This window comes from Protopterus annectens, chromosome 3.part0 (genome assembly GCF_019279795.1).
Source record: "Protopterus annectens isolate FY-2018-M chromosome 3.part0, PAN1.0, whole genome shotgun sequence".
NCBI classification, from domain to species: Eukaryota; Metazoa; Chordata; order Ceratodontiformes; family Protopteridae; genus Protopterus; species Protopterus annectens.
Window position 1 is genome coordinate 1,939,475,464 of NC_056731.1, and position 18,079 is coordinate 1,939,493,542.

Below are 18,079 nucleotides of genomic sequence, written 5' to 3' on the forward strand. Positions count from 1 at the left end.
TCCCAATCTATCCAGCGCCCTGGAATCTCTATCAGAGGGGGTAGGATTTTTGGCTGTACAGGCCTTTACACCTTTGGGACCCTGTGAGATAGTTTCAGGGTCAGCAGCAGGATTTTTGAATAAAAATGTGTGGGAGTCAGGAACCCTGTAATATCTGTCTGGCTTACTAGGAGCCAGAGGTAGGGAAATCAGGAGCCATGCTTGATTTCGAAAACACATCAACAATGTCCAATACAGGACGTATAGCCAAAGGCCTATGCTGAGGAAGAAGGAGGAAACCCCTAAGCCGCTTTTTTGATTCCAAGAAATCCTGACTCTCCCAATGAAAATGTTCCCTTAAAGTATGTAAGGTTTCTCTAAAAGAATAATCTTCAGGAGGAGATGCAGATGGGATGGATTCTTCTGCATCTGAATCCTCATAAGGTGGTATAAAAAATTCCTCATCAGAGGAGGAATCAGAAGAAATAGAAACTTGATCTGAAGATTCATAATCAGTGTCTTGCCTAGGCCTCTTATCAGGAGGCGGTTGGGAACCCCTGATCAAGGTAATTAAATCCTCAGCCATTTTGATCATCTGTTCTTTTAGGCATAAGGATCTGAGCACGTGGCTCATGTGTCAGTTTTTTAGCCTTAGAAGTTGTTTTTGTTATTGAAGCTGGCGTTGGTTTTATATAGAAATGTTGAGGCCTGAAAACACCCTCAGAAGCCGGTGCTTGCTCAGCGGCTCCGGACCCATCCGAGGGAGAGACATCCACGGGTGCAATACTCTGAGAACCTTGCGGCATGCTGGACTCCGCATGGGTCTCGGTAGAGGCCTGCAACTCAAAAGTAGCGGGTATCAGGGGCTGCGAAAGTGCCTCACTGAGTACCGGCGAACAGACGACTGGCTTAGGAGAAGCTTTGTCGGTTTTGGACATCGATGGTCTGTCTCTGTCCTTTTCTTTGCATTTTTTGTGAATTCCGGTAGTCGGATTGCTATCCGACGACATTTCAGGGTAATTAAATCTGTTTCCAAAATATTTTGAAGGAAAGATATACTGACGCTTAATAGTGCGTTGGTTAAATCTAGCACAAAACTGACAGCAAGGCACATTGTGATCTGGGCCTAGGCAAGGAATACAGTACAAACGGAAATACTTATGAGGTATTTGCTTCCCACAAGTAATGCAATTATTAACTTTTATTGATCTAAATAAGGTGCAAGAAAAAGTTTCCCCAATGGGGTACTTAGCTTTAATTGAAGACGTCGGTTCTGAAACTCGGATGCGAAAATTTCAGGAGTCGGACGACTGGCACTTGCAAACAGCTTCTGCTTCGGGCACCACACGGCAAGAAAGACTGAAGAAAATGGCATCGGCTGCATGTTTTATACCCCTGACGACCTGATGTCATGGAAGAGGAGGACAGCAACCAAGGCAGGACCCAAGACTTTGTTATTCAGGCCGACTGAGGGATACCTGCCAGCAGATTACCCCAAATGTAATGACTGCAACAGTGAAAAGCGAACATCATCAAGTAGTCGCCAGTTCGAAAGGAGGAAGAATGAAGGCAGCTAGGACTATGTTTAGATCCAAAGGAGGAGGTCGTTCTCTTATTGGGGGTCTCAAGAGGATAGTAACTTTTAGGAAAGCTTTGCATAACCTGTGGGACAAAATGTTGGAACCTATTTCTCCCACATGAAAATTGGAAATAGCAGCCAGCTGAACTTGGACAGTTGCTGCTGCGGCTCCTTGATTAAAGGTTTCAGTGAGAAATTTGAGGATCTTTGAAATAGGTGCAGTAAAAGGGTCAATGCTATTTTTTGCTGCCCAACAGGACAACCGCTTCCATTTGCTAGTTTAACATTTTCTCGCTGAGGATTTGAGAGAGGAAATTAAAATATGTTGTACTGCTGGGGAGATGTCAGGAAGCCTGGCTAAGACGGGAAGTGAAGGAACCAAGCTGTCAGCTTGAGGGTCTGTATGGAAGGATGGAGTGTACCCGACTGATGCACCAGATCATCTGAAACTGGATCCAGGATACAAGGCTCCTCCTGGAGATGGGGCCATAGGAAGGAGAACCATATTTGACAAAGCCAGTAAGGTGCAATGAGTATTAGTTTGCAACCCAATGATTTTGCTTTCTGAAGAACCTTGGTATTAGAGGTAACAGGGGAAAAGCATAAAGTCGACCCGGGGGCCAATGGTGAATAAGTGCATCCCTGGGTGACTATCCCGGTAAGGGGACTAGGGCGAAATAGCTGCTGCATTTCGTATTGATGGAAGTGGCAAAAATGTCTCAGCAAGGCTGGCCCCACTTGCAAAAATTTTGGTTCACAATATCCTGCTTCAGGGACCACTCGTGAGGCAACAGGACAGCCCTGCTGAGCTTGTCTGCTTTCACGTTGGATTTTCCCGGAATGTGGGTCGCAATCAGAAAGCGCTGGGAAGGCATTGTTCACTGCCATACTCTTAGAATCTCTTGACACAAGGGGTAGGATCTCGTTCCGCCTTGCTTGATGTACCACACTACATGTTGTCCGTTTGAATTGCGATCATCCCCGTAGGTAAAAAGCCCTGTAGTGCCTGCAACGCTAGAAGCACTGCTCTCATCGTTAGGATGTTGATGTGCAAGTGGTACTCGTGTTGTTGCCAAGTTCCTTGAACAGTCTGTCCCAGATAATGCCCCCCCACCCTAGCTGGGAAGGGTCCGCGGTCACTGTGACTACTGGTTGGGGGAAGATGAACAGCCTTCCCTATTGTCACCTGCGTAGACTGAAGCCACCATTTTAGGTCCTTCTTGCAGGTTTCCGTGATGAGAATTTCATGTGAAATGGGTAGCTCTTGCATGGACCATTGAGCAAATAGGAGCCACTGTAATATCCTCATGTGGAAGCACGTCAAGGGAACTAGTGTTATTGCTGCTGCCATTGAACCCAGGACTTTAAGAACAAATCTTGCCTGAATCTTTTTTCTCTCAATTAAAATTGAAACCGGATGTCAAATGGTAGACACCCTCTCCTGAGGCAATTTTGCTATCATGTCTTTTATATCTAAATCTGCCCCTATAAATGTAATATATTAATATTGACAGGGCAACAAGGCAAACTTTTCGTAGTTTATAGTGATGCCTAGCTGTGTGCAGAGGCGAATTGTGGTGTCCCTTGCCTTGGTTAATCGATGCTCGGTGGTGGCATTTATAAGCCAGTCATCTAAATATGGAAACTCCCGGCATCCTAGACACCTCAGATGAGCTGTGACTACTGCCATGCATTTGGTGAACACCCTGGGGCTGTGGTGAGACCAAAGGGCAGAGCTCTGAACTGGTAGTGAATGGCTCCCAGCAGGAAGCGTAGATATCTCCTGGATCGCCTGTCCACCTTGATATGGTAGTACGCATACTGGTGATCGATGGAGCACATCCAATTGTCCTTTCCCAAAAAAAGACATACGGACTGCAGTGTCACCATCCGGAGCATTGTCTTCTTGACAGACTTGTTGAGTCTGCCAAGATCCAAAATTGGCCTCCAGTCCCGTTTTCTTTGTAACTAAAAAGAACTTTGAATAAGTTCCGGATCCGGTTTGGGCTGTGGGGACTTCTTGGATGACTCGTTTTTCTAGAAACCTTTGAACTTTTAGGGTTGTTTGTTCCCTTAGATTAGGTGGCACATCTGGGATGGATTTTGTTTTCTGGGAAGAGGTGTCATGGAGAAAGGAATACTGTACCACCTGGACATTACCGACTGTACCCATGTGTCTTTTGTAATACTTTGCCGGGCTTCTGGGTACAGTGACAATCTGCCCCCGACTGCCTCCAGAGGTGGACAGGCAGGCTTCCTTTCAGGAGTGCTGGAAGGGCCTACTAGAGAACATATCCCTGTTGCCCTGACTCTGCGGACTCCCACTGGCGCGAGGGTGGCTTCTCCCATTATTGTTCCCCCCTCTGCCCCTGTGGGAAAAGTCATCACATGCATTAGGCAAAGCTCCCTGGGATTTCCAGAACCACATTTTCCTGCCTTTTTGACCTTTGGGATAAGGTCTAGTAGGAGCAGGGAAACGTACTCCCACGGCAGAGAGTTTTGCTGTCTTGCTCACACCTGGTGAGTCTTTCTTTTACCTTGGGCCTGGAAAATGACAAGCCATCAAATGGGGAGTTGGTAAAGGAGGACTAGAAGGGTTCTGCGAACTGACAAAGGACATCCAGGAATGTCTCCGTAAGGAGACTTCTGTGCCTGCTACCCTGCATGCTCCATTGGCTGCGTAGGAAACAAGGTCGCAAGCTGGAAAGCAGCTCTGTCTGCAGCTCCCGCAGCTGTAGGATTCTGTCGGGTACCTCCGAGCTCTTTCAGGAGATACCTCTGGAGACGGGTAAAATGGGACAAATAATTCAGTGACCTAAGGGTAAAGGCCGCTGAAGAAAACATGCTTCCCGTATCTGTCCATCGTACGGGACCTCCTCCTTCAGTAAATGGACAGAAGTTGTTTCTGATAATTCCTTCTTTGTGGCTGTCACAACCACCATAGCATCAACTGGCACGCCCTTAGACAGGAAAGGTTTGTCATCTGGTGCAGTGATAAACTTACTGGGCCTCCGCAGAAATGGTTCCATAGATTCTGGGGAGCTCCATGCCTTTCGACTTATGACACCCAGCAGCGGGTTGAAGGTCGGGGACACCCAAGAGGTGGAGGGTCAGGAACCGAATGCATCCAGGTACACGGACTAGTCTTCAGAATGGGAAAGGGATTTCCAGCCACCCCTCTGAGGATTTCCAAGATGTCTAAAAATTAGACATCCTCAGAGGGGGACCTTTCTGAATCCTCCAAGTCAGTGTCCAATGTCAGGGACTCAGAGGAGTCCAAATGCTTCCTCTTACAAGTCATCTTCCAAGGGACCTACTTGCGAGAGGTGCTCTGGAGAGGTTTTGGAAAAGGGAGAGTTGCCCGAAGGGGTGTCCTGGGGCATTGGTTCCCTACACTTGGGGAGGAGGGGTGGTTCGGAGGTGGACACTGGCCCAGAAGGGGAAGGAGCAACTGGAGCCGAGGGTGGAGTAGTCTGAGAGAACAGCACTCACCTCATCACCTCAAAGGCACCACGATCCCGGCCCGATAAGAGTCTCCAGCTCTGAAAGCCAGGAGATCTCCCCCGAACTGAGGGTGATAGCTCAGAGGACGATGTAGGAGCCGAACTCACCTGCGCTGAAGCTCCGAGTGGGAGAGTAGGATCCCACAAGGGTCCGATCTTGCTCACCCCCAGGAGCAGACGAGGGAGTGTCGGCCCCCAGATCCCTCAGGAGAAGCTGGTATCGACGGGATCGGAGCTGATGTCTGACCAGAGACCCGGGGTTTTCAAATCCGACAGTTTCACTACAATGACCTCCATGCACTTCAGCTCCGAACTTAGGTGAGTCGAAGGAGGAATCGACGACAAAGTAGGTTGGACAGTCTGCTCCATTTCCATATGGGCCAGGCTCGATAAAATTTTTGCCAAGGCCCGTGTCCTGAGTAGCCTCTTCACCACCCTCCCCACAGTCATCCAAAAGGCTCCTGGATGATCGAGAAGAATGGGTGGACGATTGGTGATTGCCCACCACAGACTGGAGAAGTGGGGACTGTGGTACGGAACGCAATAGTTCCAAGCATGGAGACCTGGTTCTTTTATGGCTCCTAGACGGTTCTGAAGACACTGATGGAACTGAAGGACATAAAGCCTTGTCGGACCCGACAGCTATTGGATCCAAAGAACTTGAAGGTTTGTCTTTGCCTTTCGACGGTTCTGAGGCCGGAGCCAAAGATGCCAACTTGGAAGATTTGTCAGATTTTCCTGCCCGATTCCCTTCCTTTGATGCCTCAAAAGGCCCTTTCAATAACCCTCTCAAGATTAGCTTGTTCTTGCGCTCTTGCAGGACTCTAGAGCTAAAACCATGACAAATGGAACAAGAGCCTTGCAGGTGAAAAGCTCCCAAACAGTATACACAACTAGTATGTCCATCGGTTAGAGACATCTTTTGAGTGCAGGAATCACACTTCTTGAATCCAGAAAGCTTGAATTCTTTTGAGGCTTCCTTAGACATATTTACCACAAAATACAAGATACTATAATAGAAATAATACAATGGAAAGAAACACTCAGCCAAAAAACAGATAGCAAGACTTTTTTTTTTTTTGGAATGGGAAAGTAGTAGAAGGAGGAGAGTCTCTAAATCAAATGACTCCTCCTCCAACCGAGAAGATGCCTCTAACTTAAACGGCTAGCTCCTTAGACCAACAGCAGAGAAGGGGAATAAGGTAAAGCCCTATAACTAAAACGGGCAGAAAGTGCAGGACGAATCATCTAACTTAAATGGACTCGCAAGTTAGAAAGAAGAGAAGAGTAGGCCTGAGAGATAAAGAAATGATGGCCTCAACAATAAACAGCAACTAAGAAGGTGGCAGATAGAGGGATAGACAAACACAAAATTCTACTGACCTACAGAAATAACTATGCTACCAAATAATATTCTACAAAAAATAAGTAGAAAAAAACAATACAACTTAGCCTGATCCAGTTGTCAGCAATCCCAAAGCTTCAAGCGGCAAATGAGATCTGGGTAACTCTTGCTAGGCATGTTGGGATAGGGTCTAACCTCGAGCCAGTGGAAGCTCTCGAGCTTTAGAATGCGGCTGAGTCGGAGCAGATAATCAGGTCCGAACCCAACCAGCAAGAAGGAAGGTGAGATAGGGACAACATAACATCAGGTGTTTGAGGTCCTGTAATTCCTTGCCTTTTTGTTCTAAGGACTTCAAGAGTTCAGCCACTTTTTCACCAAACAGGGCTGTCTGGTCTAAGGGAGCATCAATAAGCTTTGCCTTAAAGTAATCAGGGAAGGGTTGAAGGCACAGCCATGACTGCCTTCTGAGTGCAGAAGCTGATGTAGCTGACCTGGCTGAGGCATCAATAGTATCACAGCTGCATCTCAGAGAATGTCTGTTGACCTGGGCTGTAAGAGCGAGCAGGGAAGACAAGGAAGTTTTTGCTGCACATTCTGGGATATCAGCTAGTTCTTTAGATGCCTTGTCTAGTAGTTAGATGCTCTAAAGGACAAGGTGGCGGAAGTATAGATTTTCTTCCTCAACCTCTCCATGGTCTTGCTGTCCTTATCAGCAGGCAAAATGGTAGCAGTAGTAGGTAAGAGCTTGGAAGATCTGTCGAAATTGACATTTAATCAGGGATTTCTCAGTCTGAGGTACTTTGTAAAGTCTGTCAGCCCTGCGAGGGGCTGGAGGTTGTGAATCTGGATCTATGGAGGCAGAGGTTGTGAATCTGGGTCTATGGAGGCACAGGCATAGACATCCAGGAAGGCTGGGTTAGTAGGAGGGATTGCAGTTGGACTAGAATTGCCCATTTGGATCAGGTCATAGAATCTTTTCTGTACTTCAGTCATAGCTGAAGATTCCCATTTGAAAACATTTCTCATGTTATTGACAGTTTCCCCAAAAGTTAAGTCTTCCACAGGAAAATATGGTTCAATAGGGCCTTCCTCTGGTGATCCACAACACGGGCGGGGATCGGGAGCAGGGAGAGTGGTGGTGGAATCCAACAAACCCTAAGTGAACACTGGTTCACCCCCGGCATCTACTGACGATGCTGGTGTAGCTTCTATAGACGTGACATCTGCTCTTGATTGTGCGTCATCCTCTGAGGTACCCACTATATCAGTGCTGGTGGATTTCGGGTCCTCAACCAGGCCTATGTGGGCCACAGGCTAAGAGGAGGCTTGTAGAGGTGAAGCAGAAGTAAGATGCAGGATCTTGGACCTCCTCTTCGGCGGTTCACACAGGACGTCTTGTGCGGCTTCCATGCCTAAAGAATAGCTGTGTAAAATCTTACCATAATAATAGATGTCTTTCTCTTCCATTTTGCAGTATTCATACTGTGGGATTTCCAGTCCCCAGGCGACCCTACATCAGCTCCTATACAAAAGCTTAAGCCTGGCTGCCGTAGGTGCATGGGACATCACATGTAGGGCCATAAACCATGGAGTATAGATGTGACATCGGCACGCACAGACCTCAGAACCTGAAGCCCAGAGAAGAGACTATAAAGCCAAGGAGAAGCAAAGGCAAATGTACCTGCAGGGCTGTACAGCATGGCCTGTAGTGAGGGGATACACTAGAGAAGACGGAGGATATCAGGGGGATGGAGGGTTGGAAGGAATACTGCAACATGGAAGAAAGGACATCTATGGTTATGATAAGATTTTGCACAACTATTCTATGCCCTTCTATTCCCATGTTGTAGTATTCATACTGTGGGAGAGTACCAAAGCTAGGAAGAATGTTGGGAGGTGGCAGGGGTAGAGGACTCTAGGAATCCTTGCAGGATTGCCCTGGCAAATCCTGCCCTGGCTCTAGAGACCTGGTCCAGCTTGTAGTGCTTAGTGAAGGTATAGACTATGAACCAAGTGGCTGTCTCCATGATGGAAGCTGTGTTTAGTCCTTCCATGAAGGCCTTTGAGGTAGCCATGCCTCTGGCAGAATGTGCTCGCACTCCTTGAGGCAATGGTTTGTGATGATGAGAGTAGTAAAAAAGGATGGATTTTATGATCCAGGAGGAGATAGTTTGTTTGGAGACTGCCTTACCCAAGGCCCTGGGATGGAAGGAAATTAACAGTTGGTCAGATTTTCTGAAAGACTTGGTTTTGACCAAGAAGAATCTCAGTTGCCTATGTACATCTAGGGAATGGAGAATCCTCTCTGCGGAGTTAGTAGAGGAGGGGAAGAAGGTGGGTAGGTGAAAAGACTGGTTTAAGGATAGTTCGTTAAAACTTTGGGCATAAAGGAGGGGCTAGTGCTAGGGTAACCCTGTCATTATGGAAGGTGATGCAAGTAGGGCAAGCCATCAGGGCCTGTAATTCAGACACTCTTCTAGCAGAGGCAATGGTCACTAACAGCATGGTTTTCCATGTACACATTTGAAAAGATGCTGTACTGGTGGGCTCAAAAGGGGCTAGGGTAAGCTTTTCCAGCATGAAGCTGAGGTCCCAGGATGGAGGAATGGGCTTTCTTGGTGGTCTGATGTGCAAGAACCCTCTCAGGAAAAGTTTTACATCCAGTCTGGAAAGAAGAGGCGGCTATAAAGGCAAGCATGCAGAAATGGCTGAAAGATGGACTTTGACAGAGTAAGCTAGTCTCCCTTCTTGAGTCCGCAGGTATAGTTCAGGACCAGGGGAGGATCTGCCAGAAATAGGTCCTTGTTTCTCAGAGAACACCATTTCGAGAATCTCTGCCCTTTAGACAAGTAGTTTTTTTTCCTAGTAGTTGGTCTCCCTCAGGACTAATAGAACGTCTTCTGAGTAGTGTTGTCTAAAAGGGATCAAATGTTGATCAGTCACAGAGTTAGTTGCAGTAAAGACAGTTGTGGGTGCAGGAGGGATCCCTGTTGCTGAGTCAGTAGATCCACCTTGTGGGTAACTTTTGGTGATTGCCCTTGGCTAGTGAAAACAGAAAGGGGAACCAGTGTTGCCTTGGCCAATAGGAAGTCACCAGCAAGATATTTGGTTGTTCCTTCTTGATTTCCAGAAGGACTCTTTGAATTGGAGGGAAGGGAGGGAAGGTGTATAGGTACATTCCCTGCCATGAAAAACTGAAGGCATCCACTCTCCAAGCTAGTGGTGAGTGAGTCCTGCTGCAAAATCTGTTCAGTTGTCTGTTCTGGGGGTAGGCAAACAGATCCACTTGTGGTTTGCTCTACTGGTGGACTATGTGTAGGAAGGTATCCCTGTGCAACATCCATTCGCGTTGCAGAGAGGTGGTTCTGCTGAGCAAGTCCGGTTGCTTGTTTTCCTGAGAGAGGGTGTATGAAGCTTTCAAGAGGAGGTTGTGTTTTGCTGCTATTTCCCAGATTTGCAGGGTTATCCAACATAACTGGTATGCCTTTGTCCCTCGTTTGTTTAGGTACCACATGAAGTAGTGCTGGCTGTCACAATGTGGAGTATCCCTGGGTGCAGCATGGGAAGGAAGACTTTTAGAGCTAGTAGGACAGCAGTCATTTCCCTGACATTGATGTGCTGTTTTTGCAGGGCAGGGGACCAGCACGGTTGTACCCTGTAGCCCTGCAGGGCCGCTCCTCATCCTAGATCTGATGCATCTGTGTGCATAGACTGGAAAGTAGGCAGGAGCTGTAGACGAATTCCCTGGTTGTTGGAAACCTGCTGAATCCACCACTTCAGCTCTAATTTTAGACAGGGCAGAAGGGGGGTGAGTTTGTCTACAGGTTGTTGGCTCTGTGACCAAACATTCTTTAAGTACCATTGGAATTTCTGGGTATACATCAGAAGATCGAAGTTTCAAAATTTCGAATCTGGTATGGTCGACACCATATGATCGAAGTCTTGAAACTTTGAATCTTTTAACAGAGATTTCAGTACAGTGCAGAAAGGGAAGATTTCCCTTTTCTACACTGTAGTGCGATCTTGGAGTTGGTATATTTAAGTAGCGAGGGGGGCACACCCCCCCCCTGCTTAGAGCACTTAAACAGTTTATTTGTGTTGGTTGTTGTGTTTTTATCACATTTTCGAAGTTTAAGACTTCGATCATATGGTGTCGACCATATCAGATTCGAAGTTTTGAAACCTTGATCATGTAATATAGACTCGAAATTTCCTCATGTGCATCCTTGCTAGCGGAAGCATGGGGATGGTGGCAGCCATGTGACCTACAGTTTGTAGAAACTCTTGCAGTTACGTGTGATTCTGTTAACAGACTTAGAAAATGGGAGGAGAGGGATTGTACCCTGTCTGGTGGTAAGAAGGATCTCATTAGATCTGTTCTGATTCTGCACCCAAGGAAAACCTTGTCCTGTTGTAGGAGGAGAAAGGATTTTTGGAGGTCGAGGGTGAAACCCAGGTTGTTTAGTGGGGACATGGTCAATTGGAGATTTGCCAGAAGGGTGGACTCTGATTCTGCCAAAATGAGAATGTCGTCCAATAAGGGTAGATTTGTATTCCCTTGGTCCTGCAATGGGCGATGGCTGGGGCTAAGCACTTGGTAAAAACTCTGGGTGCCATAGACAAGCCAAAAGGCAATGCAGTAAATTGAAAATGAGGAGCGAGCCCAGAGAAGCGTGGGAACCTCCTGTGGAAGGGTCTGACTGGGATGTGTGGGTATGCATCTTTTAGGTCTAGAGTGACCATGAAGGCTTGAGATGGGATGAGGAGTAAAACAGTTTGAAGGGAGAGCATCTTGAAGGAGAGGACCTGTAGGAACAAGTTTAGGTATGAGAGGTCCAGGATAGGTCTCTCCAGGGGACCTCCTGTTTTGGGACTAAGAAAAGGCGGGAGTAGAAGCCTAGTCCCTCCTGTCCTGAGGGAACTGGTTTTATGGTTCCTATGGAGACTAGTTCCTGCAGGATGGGAGGAAGTAGAGGGAGTTTATTTTTGGGAGGGAAAGGAATCCTCATTGATGAACGTTTTTCTTTCCAGGGAAAAAAGTATTCTTTTTGGATGATGGAAAGAACCCACAGATCTGTAGTGATGGTTTTTCAGAAGGGGAGGCATTGGGTAAGGCGGGCAGACAGGGGCACTTGGGCAAGGCAGTCATGCAGAGGACGGTCCCCCTCTATCTGGAAAGGGCTGTTTGTTGGGGGGGTTGTGGTTGAGGGGGTCTGGGATAAGGTTATTTCAGAGGTCCCCTTTGTGGTCTGGCAATAGAAGGGCAAGAGGAGGAAGGGGCCCTACTGACAAAGGATGTTTTGACTGGGTAGTTCCTGTAGTATCTGGGCACTGGGGACAACAGCAAGTGCTTAATGTCCTGCAGTTTCTTGCTTTTTTCTTGCAAGTTTTTAAAAAGTTCTGCAGGATTTTTGCCAAATAAAAGGTTATCCAGAGGAGCATCCATGATCTTGGCTTTAAAATCATCTGGCAGAAGTTGTAATCTGAGCCAGGAGCATCTGCGCAAGGCTGATGCAGTGGCAACAGATCTGGCAGCTGATTCTGCTGCATCACAGTTGTAGTGGATAGAGTGCCTGGCTACTTGGGTGGCCAGGGACAATTTTGAGGAAATGTCAGATTTGGCTAGACAGTCAAGGGTGGTAGCCAAAGTGGTGGCCTGAGAAACTAGGTCAAGGGCATACTTCACCATGCGTGTTTCGTAGTTTATAGCCCTGAAAGCTAGGGTACAAGAGGTGTATACCGTTTTCCCCATTCTGTCCATGGTTTTGCTGTCTTTACTGGATGGCAGTACGGAAGCAGAAGGCAACTGCCTAGACTGCCTGCCTGGGGATACTGCAATAATTGCTGGGTCGGCCAAGGGTGGTTTTATTAGCAACTTATAGTCATCAGGGACTTTGTAAAACCTATCTGGCCTTTTAGGGGCAGGAGGTTGAGAGTCTGGGTTCTTGGAAACAGAAGTGAAGGCATACAGGAAAGCTGGGAGTACTGGAGGGATGGCTGAAGGTGAGGGGGAGTTCAAGATGTAGATGCTCAAAGTATCTCTTCTGGGATTTAGAGAATAAGAAGTATCCCACTTGAAATACTCTTTCATTTTTTAAATAGTCTCCCCAAATGATTAGTCCTCAGGTGGGGAGTCCCCTACAATAGAGTCCTCTTCCGGAGAGTAATAATCTATGGGAGAGGCAATCTGAGAGACATAGGAGACATATTCCTCAGAGGAGGAGTAAGACTGGTCTGGGTCTTCATGAATAACTGATTGCTCAGTAGAGGTTAAAGGCAGGGAGAAGGCTGAGGCCGGCCTAGGGATGATAGTGGGAGAAGGGCCTGTAGGCCTAAGTACCACAAAGGCTTGCATCAAAGAAGAAGTGAAGGATTCTCAGTCTGGGCCTGCTTGAGGCGTCGGGCTCAAGTAATTTTGTTTTCTGTTTTCTTTTAGTAGGAGTGTACATCTGGGTAGGTAGGGAAACAGAGGCCCGCACTGGAGTAGGAGAAGTCTCGGTTGGCCAGTCAAGCGATGGTTCCCCCTCAATGTCTGTTAAGACCGACGTCTGAATCACCTCCACTGACATGCTTTTCGTGGCTACTGACAAGAGGAGCTGTCGGAGTAATCGGGTGGAACCTTTAACGCTGGGATTTCCCTGTACAGGTAGAAGAGGAGGAGTTGGGGGGATGCAGCCTGTATTGCAGTAGTGATCATTGTATTACAACCTCTACTGCAGTGGTGAGTTTATTACACAGCTGTACTGTCGTCATCATCAGGATCACTGCTACAGTATCACTCATTATAGATGGTAACCGTACTAAAGCTGTAGTAAGAATGACCTCTGGCCTTTGGTGAGGGACCCAGCATGTCTTGCAGGACTGCAGTGACATACCTAATCCTACTTTGAGCAGGTATGCAGTGCTTTGAAAGGTATGGATGAAAATTCAAAATAGCTGCGTCTCAGATACTCTAAGCTGACACATCACTAGAGAAGGCTATTATATCGTGACTGCTGCAGCATCCAGATTGGAGGCTTGGATGCTGCAGCACCCAGGAAGCCATTTGGTTTTCTAAAAACAGATTTAATGCGGCCAGATGGCTGCGTAAGGTCTTGGGTATGAAGGACTGGCAAACAGAGCAGGCCTTATGGTCGTGCTCTTTACTTAAGCAAAAGACAGCAGATGTGTGAGTCTTTGTGCCTAATCTGGCACATGCAACTACATTTACTCTTTCTCAGACATCAGCTAATGAAAACAACTACAGCAGCCACGCTAAAGCTGAAGTATGTATGTATGAAAAAGGCAAACCCCATGGGGTGCTTATTTTTTATAAGTCTTCGGACATAGGAGCGAAGCGATCGAAGTTATCGTCGTCTGATGAAATGTTTTGAGATCTGTGCGTGCCAACATCACATTTATGCTCCATGGTTTATGGCCCTATGTGTGATGTCCCACACACCTACGGCAGCCAGGCTTAAGCTTTTGTATAGGAGCCGACGTCTGGTCACCTGGGGGCTGGAAATCCCACAGTATGAATATGGCAACATGGGAACAGAAGAACACTGTTAGTTGCTCAAGTCTCTGATTTTCTAAATACAGGTTCAAGGCCTGAAGACGACAAAGTAAGGTCTTAGGGACAAAGGACTTACAAATCGTACAGTTCTCGTGGTCGTGATCCTTGCCCAAACAAGAAAGAGACTGGTCATGTGTGTCTTTGTGGGGAATCTGCCGACCACAGTTACACTTGCCCTTTCCGGATGACATGAACAAACTATAAAATAAACTGTAGGACTGAAGAGTTCCCTAACAGGGAACTTATCTGAAAATTTTAGAGCTGACGTCCGCGAACAAAAGGAGCACCTGGAGTATGGCTGAAAAGTTCTGAGGGCTGCTGTGTGCAGACGTCACTTTTATGGCCCACGCTTCAGCAGCCACGTCAGATGTCCGACACACCTACTGGGGACTGAAAAACTATAGAAACCTGGCCGGATGAGACTAGCTGAATACTGCAACATTGGAATAGAAGGAAATCAGCAGATGTCTTTCTGATCACTGTTGCAGTATTCCAATACTAATAGGTTGTCTCATTGAGGTAACGATGTCCAGCTGGTGTAATAAAGCGAGAAACCTTTCGTATGCTCATGTCTGACATATGAACTAAGTTCGTGGGCATAAGGAAAATAAGCAGACATAGGAGTTTAAGATCCTCAAGACTATCTTGCTGCCAGTCTGAACACAGGATCTTTGCACCAAGTCTGCTATCACTGCTGTTGGCTGCTAGCACTGCCTGTACTTTAGACAAGTGTCCTGTTGGGGCACCTTCTATTCCTTGTATTTTTCTCTACAAGGATTGTTAGAGAGAGGAAAGTATGCCTGTTGTAGACAAATACCTTATATGCATTCCCAGTGCTTATTCTGTCTAGGGGCTGAACATGAGTACAGAAACGGTCAAGATCCGTCAATCGTTTGTCCCTAAACCCTTCACATTCAAGTTTCTTTGAAAAACATATATTTAGAAACCCAATGACTGAAGTGCTTCATGCAAAGCAAAATGGTAGAACCCTGGGCATCTGACATCCTACTCACACCAAAAAGAGAGGTTCAAGAAGGCCAGTCTGATTTAGAGATGCTGCAGGAATCCAGCATATGCCAGACTCCTTTCTCAGACAGCTGTTACAGCAACCCTGCTGGAAGCTGGTATGGCGTTTGACTTGCACATCTGACAAGATGGCTCATACAGATACATTTGAGAAGAGGATATTCCTCAAATCCTCATGAGAGAAAAAGATCCTAGAACTTTTAGATCCAGAGTTCCAATATGCTGTGCTTCATGTGCACAGATGTAACCCCTTAAGAAAAAGAATCATAAAACAACAAATGTTTCCGCCTGTTCAGGGGTCTCAGGAAAACGAATGGGTGGAGTTCTCATACGGCCTATACAAATGCCATCTCATCTCTGAATTCCCCTTTCATTCCTTTCCACTCCTTCACTTCCCCTCCCCTCCTCAGGAGAGAGGACATGAAACTTCTTCAGCGGAGTAGGACTTTAATCCAGCCGAAAATTCCTTGGCATATTTACTGCATATGCACTCTCCTGGTCAGCTCGCTTCTGATAGGAAAGACACCTTGTCCCCCCTGGCTCTTGCACTGAAAAATTCTCCTTTAGGGAAATATACATCTAAAATGACGCAACACTGACTGGGAATCCAAGCAGATATCTGATGTACAAAAGAAGATACTATAATTTGTTGGTGGTACAAGCTCCTACACCTTCTCCTCTCTCTCTCCACTCTTGAAGACCCCCCCCCCCCCTTCCTGGGTGCTGCAGCATCCAAGCCTCCATTCTGGATGCTGCAGCAGTCACGATATAATAGCCTTCTCTAGTGATGTGCCAGCTTAGAGTATCTGAGAGCAGCTATTTTGAACTTTCATCCATACCTTTCAAAGCACTGCATACCTGCTCAAAGTAGGATTAGGTATGTCACTGCAGTCCTGCAAGACATGCTGGGTCCCTCACCAAAGGCCAGCGGTCATTCTTACTAAAGCTTTAGTATGGTTACCATCTATAATGAATGATACTATAGCAGTGATCCTGATGATGATGACAGTACAGCTGTGTGATAAACTCACCACTGCAGTAGAGGTTGTAATGCAATGATCACTACTGCAATACAGGCTGCATCCCCCCAACTCCTCCTCTTCTACCTGTACAGGGAAATCCCAGCGTTAAGGGTTCCAGTGCTTCTCTTGATGGGCAGGTGAATGGCTGCCATGGGAGCTGAACCAGACTTGTACTACAGGGCATATGAAAGAACACAAGCCTGTTGGGGACTCGCTCTCTTTTTAAAAAGAAGAAATAAAGATATCATGGCTCGCTACCCTTTTTCTACTTATTGTCTCACTGATGCCCTCAGTGTGGGTGAAAGACAGCCTGCCCAGAGACAACTGCAGCACTGAACGCCTGCTCAGGTGGAAAGACGTCTTTGTGCATCTAAATCCCATCTATGATGAATGACACTACAGGACCGATTCCTGTATATGAACACCTTGTACAAGCAACACTATCACCACATGTAAAGCATTATGAAACACATTTGGATTTTTAAAGATACCTCTGTACATTTCCTGCAGTGGCATTCTGCCACCTAAACATCAGCTTACAGAAACAAGATAAAAAATTGCACTTCTCAGTATCGTTCAGTTACCTAAAGCAGCTTTAGCTGCTGCTGCAGCCACTCGTGGATCCACAACAGATGCCAAGAAAGCAACAGTGCTCATGACAGGGTTCCCAGACTGACTGAATGGTACAGGCTGGTAGGCAAGTGGCCCAAGAGAAGCATCAGAATTTTCCAAATAAGGGTCTTCAATAGGTAATCGTAAGAAATGGAGAATACATTCATCTTGAGTACGGCTTCCAACATGCTCAGACACTTTATTCCAGTCATCTTTGTACATTTCTAAGGCCTACAAAGGGAGAAGAAAGCAATGTTTAAGTAGGTTTTAACTGTAGTTATAAGACCTTTGAATACCTACCCTAACAATTTAAATCAAACTGACCAGCAACTATTTATAAACAAAATGTTTAAGATAAAGACATCTCAGCAGATCACAATCAATGCAGTTTAGTTACACAGCACACACTGTGAAGTAGAAATGAGAGAAATGCTCACTATAACAGAACGCTTTCAAGAAGAGATCATACAACAATAAATTATAATACTTCAATCTGGCTCCATGGCACACAGAAATGGAGCCCTGACCATAGCCCATGCAACCAGGGTTTGATTAGCAGCACCAGCAATGGAGCTACACAAGGAAGGGAAGGAGTGAAAGGACATGGCTCACTCCCCTCTCTCAGGGGATGAGTGGGGTTTGCATGCACACTAAAGGCTCACAGGGTGGTGCAATGTCCATGAGAGAGACCTGTGAAACCACCACATTTCCCACAATGGAGGTGCAGGGGTATTTGGGAGACACACCCCCTTACCATACACCTCTCAATTGAGTAGATTTTTCACCTCATATTTTTGGTCAATTTCTCATTAAAAAAAAAAAGTTATGTACTCACCATAACGTTCCATCTGAGTAGCTCTACTTCATTTGTCTTCACCCTGTGGGTACCGGATCCGAGCTGGCAAGTTCACTAGCATCTGCTCCAAGCTCCTCCCCTTACCCATAATATACCTCCACTACCTTACAACCCGCAGATCGAGTTTGCTGCCACTTATACTGAGAACCTGACATGAGAGAATACCTTATGCATAAAAACTGCAGCCAAACAGGCTGTTCATATGATAAGGCCAGGGGGAAGGAGGGAGGGACGGTTGAAGACAAATGAAGTAGAACTACTCAGATGGAACGTTATGGTGAGTACATAGCTTCTTTGAAGTAGCTTACTTCATTTGGTCTTCAAACTGTGGGACTGAGTCCCCAGCTATTAAACTCCTGGGTGGCCCTTATGGAAGGATATTCCGGAACATCGCGGAACCAAAGGATGCTCTCCTTCTAGAGGTCAAATCCAATTTGTAGTGAGAAATAAAGGTATGAGATGAGGACTAAGTAGCTGCAGAACAAATACCATCCAATGAGACTCTAGACCAAAAGGCTGCAGAAATAGAAACTGACCTAGTGGAATGAGCTTTCACCTGACCTGGAGGAGACAAACCTTTATCTTTACAGACCTGAAGGATG

The 18,079-nt window shown here is 46.5% G+C and overlaps 1 protein-coding gene across 1 annotated transcript in view; it reads right to left on the reverse strand.

Annotated features, from left to right (window-relative positions):
* SMARCC1 (SWI/SNF related, matrix associated, actin dependent regulator of chromatin subfamily c member 1) overlaps positions 1–18,079 on the reverse strand; it is a 1,897,600-nt gene that overhangs the window by 339,634 nt on the left and 1,539,887 nt on the right. Inside the window, exon 18 of the mRNA XM_044066067.1 lies at positions 16,594–16,852. Coding sequence (XP_043922002.1) covers positions 16,594–16,852 — 259 coding nt within the window. The remainder of the gene's footprint in view (positions 1–16,593; positions 16,853–18,079) is intronic.